The following is a 9,484-nucleotide window of genomic DNA, read 5'->3' on the forward strand; positions in this document are numbered from 1 at the left end:
TAATACAGATATGCATGGTAAACATATTATACTAATTACTAAACGTGGTTTCAGACTTTCATATTCAGCATATCTTTACAACTTTTAACTCATTAGTCTAAATACTCTATATAAATTTCGAAAACAGCATACTAGAACAAGACAAACGTAGTATAGATTTTGTTCTTTTGGTCTAGCTAGTGATGATAAAGTAATACATTAGAAAAGCTATAATATACAAATATAATAATATATACCACGTTATGTTTATTTTATTCTTGTTACCTTTTGCATTAACATAACAAATACGAAAATAATCAAGTTCAACGTACTAAAACAAGAACTATAATCATAATCATAATCATAATAATAATCCAATTCCCATAATTTACACATAAAACACTTGTCCAACGTTCAAAAGGCTCTCATGAGGAACATTAAAGATGACACTATGCTCTCTGCACATCTTCCTCAAAAACGCATACACATAATCTATACAAATCTTTTTATAAAAAGGCGAATCCCTTCTTGCTCTCACTACAGTATTCCCCATAATATGCACAACTCCAGCATCCCTACAACTTGTCAAAAACTCCATTTCATCAACTTCTGTATGACTACTCACTTGTCCAGATGACATTACAGTAGAACTATTAACATTCACAGGAACAATCGAGTCACACGATGATATCGTGAGGTCCACCACAGAGGAAAACGTGTTCATACTATTTTCAGGTAGCAAAAACTCCTTTGACCTTTGACTTTGAGTTTGATTTTGACCTTGTGTTTGACCGTATAGACTATACTCATCCGAATCACTTCCACCTTCCATCATCGACTCGAGTCTCACAAACATGAACAAATTATCGAAAACTTTCTTCTCAAATTCATCGTCTTTTTTATGCAAATCTTTATATCCATACCTTGCAACACATCTAAACATGTGAAAATTTTTGGGTCCGATTCTTTTCACTAAAAATCTTTCATCCTCGGGAACCGTGTAAACCGGAAGATACTTAACACAAACGAAAACAACAACCGAATGAATCGCGGGTAGATTTGTGATAAAATGTGAGAAGATGTGTGGGACCCCACTTGCGAGTTCAGTGTACACGAGCCCAATTCCGGGAACACGAACAAGGCCCAAACTAGGCCCAAGTCCAAGAATCCAAGCCATTGAGATTTTGCTATGCATTTCAAATTCGTATCTTTTCACTGTTCCATAGTGCCAGATGTACATGATGATAAGGAAGATTGCTGCTATGACTAGTGGGACCCACCCTCCTTGATCGATCTTGAAGAGGACAGCTGAGAAGTAGGTTAATTCAATGATGAGAGATAAGGCTGCAAATATTAGGACTAGAAGCCAGTGACATCTCCAGACTAGGAGCATGATTAAGATCATGATGAATGTTGTTGCAAGCATCACTATCACCACTGCTGTTCCTGTTGAGATGGAATAGGAGATGTTAGTTGATGTAGATTTATGTAGTTTTGTGAAATATAGGGACTGTTTTTGTATTTTTGTGAAATGAAAGGACCGTTTTTGTAATTTTGTGAAACATAGGGACTGTTTTTGTAGTTTTTCTATTAGGCAGAGCACAAAACGGAGACCATTTATGTAGTTTTTGGAAAAGGAGGGACCGTTTCTGAAATTTTGTGAAAGAAAGGGACCATTTTGTGAAATAGCCCAGTAAATGTAAGAAAGATAGAATACATGATGTTAATTGATGTAAATTTATGTAGTTTTGTGAAACACAGGTACCAATTCTGTCATTTATCTAAATTTGTGAAACACAGGGACCATTTCTGTAATTTTGTGAAACACAGTGACCGTTTCTGCAATTTTGTGAAAGAAGGGGACCATTTTTGTCGAATAGCCCAGTAAATGTAAGAAAGATAGAATACATGAGGTTAATTGATGTAAATTTATGCAATTTTGTGAAACACAAAGACCATTTTTGTTATTTCGCTATTAGGCAAGGGGACCATTTATGTAAATTTGTGAAACTCAAAGACCATTTCAGTAATTTTGTGAAACACAGGGACTGTTTCTAAAACTTTGTGAAAGAAAGGTACCATTTTGTTAAAATGTTAAATAGCCCGGTGAATGTAACAAAGATAGAATACGCGATGTAAATTGATGAAAATTTTTTAGTTTTGTGAAACACAGGGACCATTTCTGAAATAAAAATTGAAAAATAAGCAAAAAAATACGAAATAAAAATAATAATAATAGTAATTACTGACCATAAGCATTTCCGATTTGGCTTTTATTTTTGAATCCAGCAGTGACAACAATGCAAAGAACCATAAGTATCCAATTGATATCTGGAATATATATTTGACCAAGGAATTTACTCGATGTATGAATCACTTTCACTCTTGGAAAACACCCCAATGCATTCGCTTGCTTTATTATTGAAAATGTTGCAGAAATCGTCGCCTGACTTGCAACAACTGCAGCTAATGTCGCAATCACAAACATCGGCCAATATATACTTTCTACATTTATATATAATTTAATATTCATCAATAAAATTAAAAAATCAATTTGATTTAAATATAATACTAATATTTAATACTGTAAAATGAACCTGGGATTGAGCGATAAAATGCATCGTATACATGTTCCTTGTTTTTCATGAGGTAGGCTGCTTGTCCAGAGTAGGCTAGAAGAAGACAAGGGAATACGACAACTGTGAATGCCAGCTGGATTGCTGACACGGGAAAATGTGCCAGGTCAGCGAATAGTGCTTCGGTTCCGGTTATGCTAAGCATGATTCCTCCGAGTGAAGTCCAACCGTTTTTTCCTCTTCTTTTGAAGTAGCGGAAGATGTAGACGGGTGAAAATGCCCGTAATACCCCTATGTCGTATTTCCATATGTTGAAAATTCCAATTCCACCGATTAAAAGAAACCAAAGTAACACTACGGGAGCAAATAGCCATCCGACTTTATCGACACCGTAATGTTGTAAGCTAAATAAGCCGATTAATATCACAACTGCAACAACTATAACAACATCTGCAACAAAGAAACAAAGAAACAAGCGAATTGTAAAAAGTAAAAAGTAAAAAGAAAATAAAAAAAATCATGGAAAAAAAGAAATGAGATGTACTGTTACTCATCCCGGGGTGGTCTATCTTTATGCCTCCGGAAGCCGATAAAACTGGTAAAAAAAATGGATATTTTGTTAATAAATTTAGTCATATTTTAAAGACAAAATTACAAAAATGGTCCATGTGGTTTGCCAAAAGTAACAAAGTCAATCCCTGCTAATTTTTTTTATGCAGATGGCCCTTGTGGTTTGCAAAACTTGCATAGATGGCCCTTTTTACTAACGCCGTTAAGGACTGAATTAGTAAGAGCATTTTCGTCTTTTCAAGTATAAAGGGGCTAGATTTGCGACTTTGGGTAAAACCACAAGGACCATTTTTGTAATTTGTCTTAAAATGATAGAGAATGAGGGGAGGAGGATTCGAACTTGGGTAAACCACAAGGACCGTTTTGTAATTCGGTTAGCTTATTAGCTAGCAGCTAACTTTTTAACCATCAACTAGCTTTTCAGCTATCAACTAGCGAGCCAAACGCAGTGTGTAAAACTTGGGACTTTTTTGGTATTTGTCCTTTTTAAAATTAGATGAGTTTACCTGAAATAGCAGGAGTTAAAATTCCATCTCCTATAGCCATGCAAGTGCCAACTAGGACAAGTAAAAGAAGTGCATTCTTTTTATAAATATTTCCTTCCAACCATCTTCTTGTTTTTGCAGCAAATGACTTCTCATGAATTGTACTTCGGCTATAAGTTGTTAATTCCTCATCCGTTCGATGCTGATTTGGAATTGTATTCACTTTTGCATGTCTACAAAGTAGCGAATACAAAGCAAAAGTCCCACCTACATATAAATAAATCACAATTAGGGTTTGCAATAATAAAATGTCAATCTTTCTTAGTATAATTGTGTAATTACATACACCTCACTTGTTATACATGACAAGACATACATAACAATACAAAATAGTACAATACAGAACAGTACATAACAGTACAAGAAAATATTGAAAAAGTATGTGACAGTACAATACAAAACAGGACGTGACAATACAGTACAGAACAATATAGAAAAGTATGTGACGGTACAAAACAATACAGAACAGTATAAAACAGGACAGACAGTACATAACAATATAGAAAAGTATGTGACAATACAATAATATAACAGTACAAAACAGGACGGGGTTAACTAAGTGGGACAAAAATTGCAATTATTTGTCCTATCTTAAAAACTGGAATAAGGTAAGAAAAAAGATTCGCACTGAATCTCTTACGAGTGCAAAAGACATGAATACCCTCCTTATCATCTAAAATAGACATGGAAAGCTTGTTGAGTCTTGAAGTGTATAACAAATGAGGGGATAAGGAAGAAAAAATATGTACCTTGACCATTGTCATTTGCACGACACACAATGAAAACGTATTTGATGAGTGGCACAAGGGTAAGAGAGTAAATGATCAAGGAAAGTGCACCAATAATGTCTTCTGTATCATCGATTCCTTTTGGGAAAGTATTGTAAAATACGTATAAAGGAGAAGTTCCCAAATCTCCATAGACAACTCCAAGACTTTGAAATGCAAATCTCAGAAGCAAAATTGCAGAGAACGACTGTGTTCAAGAAAGATTTATGAACTTCATTACTTTACATAAATAATAACATAAAAGATTGAAAGTTGAAACTTTGTCTTTTTTAACTCTTAACAATAGGTCATCATCACATAAAAGATTAAAAAAATCAAGTTTAAAAATAAGAAATTAAGCACACCTCAAATTTTCTTGATTGTTTTAGTCAACCATAATATAAGTTATGATTACATAAACATACAAAAATCACAATCAGGATTTAAATGATTTTAACAATAAATAAATCTCAAAGCCATCAATCAATTACCTTTTCAATAAGTTAATCCCCAATCAAGACAAACAGAGATTGAATTTGGTGAATAGATTACTTTCTTTAAATAAGAAAAAACCCCAATTAAGATGAACACTCACATATAAGGATATAGAATTTGATGAATGAATTACTTTCTTGAAATATAATAACCGGAATCAAGTAAAACACACATATGTAAAAGATCGATTTTGAAAGTAAAAGAAAAAGACTTTTAAATATAAAAGAACAACATAAACACATCTGAGAAAAAGGGGGAAGAATCAATGAAAACCGATAAACAATTAAACATGAAAGAGATGACCAAAAAGTAGCAAAAAGTTTACCTTTTCTCTATACATGTTTTTTAATCTACCAGCTTCTTCATCCATGGGCTGATCAATCTTCTGCTCTAAAGCCCACATGCCACCTTTCGACTCATCTTCTTCGCTCATATCGACGTCCATATCAGTCGCCATGCCTAAACCTCAAGCTACATACACTTCCTAAAACCTCTTAGTCTGCTCTAGATTCAATCAAACAGCATCAAGAACTAAAAAGTCGAAAAGAACGACAGTTCACCTGATGTGATTCTCAATCAATCGAATAGAATAACACCCACTAAGACAAACACGATTTTATCACTATCCCAAGTGGGGTCAACTGTTCAACATCAAAATTGAAAAAATTCGTCCAATTTGACAACCCACATACGCAATTCAACAAGGGTTTCGATTATCTTTTAGCTCATTAATTCTAAAGGAATGATTTTTGTGCGTTTATCGAATATCTGTCAGTAGATATCAGCCACATAACCGAAGAGGACAAAGGCCCTACACAGGAACAAAAAAACGGGGATGAATGATGGGTATATGACAAAGAAGAACGAAAAGGAGGTTCTGCAGAAACGTGGTTTTTAGTGAAATTGAGGTGAACAATTTTTGTTTTGCTGTTGATCAAGGGAAGCATTTATAAAAAGAGTAAAAGGAATAAAAAGAATAAAAACTCTTGAAGTCGCCCCCATTATTGAGAGAGAGAACACTGAGAAAGAGAGCGATGAGAGAGAAACTTGGTCGCTGTTGCTTTCACTGTTATAAGTTTGCTAACGTCACAGAGGTTTAACTATTCTCCAGGATTTTGACTATTTTATACCAAATTATTAAAATCCTATATACCTTTTTCAAAAATTTTACATTTGGTCTTTATTTTTATTTTTTTTAATATTTGGACCGTCTTTGTAATTTGTTTTTGTTGCGTTTTCGTCTTTGATAAAAGTAAAAATATTATTTTGTCTTTGATATTTTTTTTCAAAATTATTTATTTATATAAATAGATTATTTAATAATTTAAAATTTGGTCACACCCTCACTATTCTTAAACCCTATCCCTTATCCCGTGCCCTAACCCATCCCCCTTAAACAATCATCATTTCTCTACTTTCTTATCTTCTTCCTCCGCCATTTCTTAGCTCCAAGACCTCCATTGAAATTGTTCCCTCTCTCTCCTCTATCTACCATCGTAGGAACCGTATTTTGAACAAGTCATTGTCTCCTTACTCTCCTCTATTTCTTATCAGATTTTATCGATTGATTTTATCATGTTTTTGTTATCATTTTTCTGCAAATCTATATCAACACACAAACCCCCATTAATGCCAATATCGACATAAAAAAAACGAAATATGGAGAAGCATGTCTAAAGAGAGAAGAAGAAGCAATAGTTGAAGGCGGTGAGAAGTGGATCTACCGGACGGGTACGGGGAGATGGATCAGAAGACAAAGCATCTTCGGCAATGTTTATGGCAGACGAGCCTAAAGACGACGGAGAAGCATATCATGAAGAAGAAGAACCGAACAGAACCATCGAAAGTACTGATTCAAGTGGTCTAATGACCTCCTGCTTCAGCTTCTCCTGTAATGGTCGCCAAAGAAGGTAGTGGGTAGAGTGTTTAAGAAGCTGTGAAAAAAGACAGGTGGTTTCGACAGTGGTAGGTGGCTTCTGGCGTTGGTAGGTGGTTGCCAGCAGTGGTGGATGGTATTCGGTAGAGCAATTCACCTTTCAATCTTACTTTTAATAAAGTGACATCCAATCCAATAATCCTTTTTATAGCCTCTGTTCCATCCATCCTCTAGTGCTTTATAACATATGTAGAATCTATGAAAATAAAATAGTTTCCATCGTGGTTTATAAGAATGCCTACATGCCCAATAGATCTAGGATTAGATCTCCTTATATCATGAGTATAATGCTACAACCTCACATAATGGTTATGTTGTCGTATCTCACCAAGAATACATTAAAAGGGTAAAGGATCGTCAACCAAAAAGAACCCTGATCAAGGATTATCACCTGGACGAGCGCTAGACACGAGCCATCGCCCAAGAACGCGTACGCATCCCAACATTCCACTAATTAGAGACAACCCACCAGAAATGAGGCCCATGTCTCCCACTGGACAGAAGAGTACTTCCGGCTCCCACAGAGACAAGGATAGTGCTCTGAATCTCGCCTCCCAAGAACGTTGCACCAACAGCAAACAACCATGTACAGGGCACGTCCCACCAATGAAAAACCTCAACGATCTACAGGACCTGAAAAGGTAAAGGATATTGTCGGGGATCTGTTCCCCCAAACACAGGTATAAAAAGGTTCCTTCTTTTCCAAAAGAAGGGACCGATAACCTTCTACTTCTCTCCTCCACTTGAATAGACCAGAGCTCTCTTCTCTCAAAGGAAAAAAACTAACTCGACCGTCGGGGCTTCGTTATAGGAGACCCTCCCGGACGAAGCCTAACGAATTTATTCTCTTGTACTGTGATCCTCAGGCTTGCTTCTTCAGTCGCCAAATAAGACGGAGCCAGGTCGAAGACATATCACAACAGTTAGCGTCATCCATTGGACGTGTACTTAGTGCTACAAAACCCGATATATGACATTACATGTTTGTGATAGTGAACGCAAGACCTATCTCATCGTAAAATGACGACACCGGCTCCACAAGAGAAGCGCTATCAGCCAACAAACTTGGCCGCTCGACGTCAAGCATGGGGAAGACCTGTGTTGTCACGAAAATTGCATCGAGTACATGACGCTCGTCACTTGCCATTACAGACAACAACATGGCCACATCAGAAATACTACAACAATAGGAAAGAGTGCTCATAATCAACAGACCACACAAGAAGCGTGCACAACACTAGGCAAACCATGATGTAACAGCACTGACCCGAAAAATCCAAAACATCAACTTCTCATTGGAAGACCCGAGACCTCAAGACTAGAATCCCAAAGACCCACTTCTTATAACCGCTTGTATACGTCACAAACAAATCCACCGAGTCTACATAGACAATGGCAACAACACGGACATTCTATACGAACATTGCTTCCGACAACTACCAGAATCATGGAAGGAGGAGTTAAAGCCCCCAACAGGCAGACCCTTAGTAGGTTTCACAGGACATAGCATGTGGCCTCTCGGAACAATACACCTCCCACTCACGTTAGTCAGCCAAGATGGAAGTGAGAATATGACACAAACCATCGAATTCTCCGTAATACACACTCAATAGAACAAAGCATATTGTTAGGACATCGAACACTCTTCGAGCTGCAAGCCATGCCGTCGACAATCCACACCATAGTCAAATTTAGCACGCAGTCAGGATCAGCAAATATCGTCGCCAGCACCCCGCATAGGCTAACGTGCCACCATATCGCCATGACACCAAACCTGGTCAGAGCCCCAATAAGTCCAAAGCACCATAAAAGCACGTAATACATAGTGGCCACCCCGGACAAAGGCTATCACTAAGTCCATATGTGCCAGGAAGATGAGGAAAAGTTAGCTTTCCGCACTGACCGGGGCACGTTCTATTACCAGAAAACTCCTTTTGGCCTTAAAAAATGTTGGCGCGGCATACCAATGCCTGATGGACAAAGACTTCACATAACAGATTGGGAAAAAAGTAGAGGTATATGTCGATGACATGGTCATTAAAAGCCGCAACGAAATAACATTACCCCGAGACATCGAGGAGACCCTCCAGACCCTGGTGCAGGCATAGGCAAAACTTAACCTGGGAAAATGCAAGGTGGAAGAGGGTCGATTCCTAGGCTACCAGATAATCAAAGAGGGGGTTGCACCAAACCAGGCCAAGATCCAGGAATTTATCGACTCCATGGCCCCACACAACATAAAAAGGGTCTAGGAAATCAACAAAAGGTTGACAACGCTAGGCAGATTTATAGCTAGATCAGCGGAAAAGGCTCTACCACTTTTTCATACCCTGAAAGGGTGTGCTGACAAAAACCACTTCACATAGACAAAAGAGGCTGACACGGCCCTCCAACACCTAAAGGAGGCTCTTCGTCAACTACCAACAATGGCAAGCCCTCTGCCAGGTGAAACTCTACAAGTATACATCGTGAGCACAGTCTGAAGCCAAAAAATCAACATTTAAGTCCTTAATCCATTAAGCTTTAAACTCTAACTTTCAAGAAGGTCTTATAACTCCATAATACACTTGAAAGTCGATGCTTTAAGACATATATGTTCAATACTTATCTAGATCT

The 9,484-nt window shown here is 37.2% G+C and overlaps 1 protein-coding gene across 1 annotated transcript; it reads right to left on the reverse strand.

Moving 5' to 3' along the window:
* Nucleotides 1-308: 308 nt before the first annotated feature.
* Nucleotides 309-5,937, reverse strand: LOC111915747 (potassium transporter 11). The gene is made up of 7 exons (XM_023911426.3): nt 5,258-5,937; nt 4,420-4,645; nt 3,632-3,877; nt 3,100-3,150; nt 2,577-3,005; nt 2,230-2,484; nt 309-1,425 (listed from the first exon to the last, which is right to left on the reverse strand). Exons 1-7 carry the CDS (start codon nt 5,387-5,389, stop codon nt 368-370), a joined length of 2,397 nt encoding a protein of 798 aa, XP_023767194.1. The 5' UTR covers nt 5,390-5,937; the 3' UTR covers nt 309-367.
* Nucleotides 5,938-9,484: the final 3,547 nt, after the last annotated feature.

This window comes from Lactuca sativa, chromosome 2 (assembly GCF_002870075.4).
Source record: "Lactuca sativa cultivar Salinas chromosome 2, Lsat_Salinas_v11, whole genome shotgun sequence".
NCBI classification, from domain to species: Eukaryota; Viridiplantae; Streptophyta; class Magnoliopsida; order Asterales; family Asteraceae; genus Lactuca; species Lactuca sativa.

Excerpts from the sequence above, each read along its gene's own strand:
- LOC111915747 (XM_023911426.3), bottom strand. The coding sequence starts at position 5,389 with ATGGCGACTGATATGGACGTCGATATGAGCGAAGAAGATGAGTCGAAA. Across the intron at positions 3,878-4,419 it reads TGCAAATGACAATGGTCAAG|GTGGGACTTTTGCTTTGTAT; the intron begins GTACATATTTTT and ends ATTTATATGTAG. Across the intron at positions 3,151-3,631 it reads TTTAACTCCTGCTATTTCAG|TTTTATCGGCTTCCGGAGGC; the intron begins GTAAACTCATCT and ends TTTTTTTACCAG.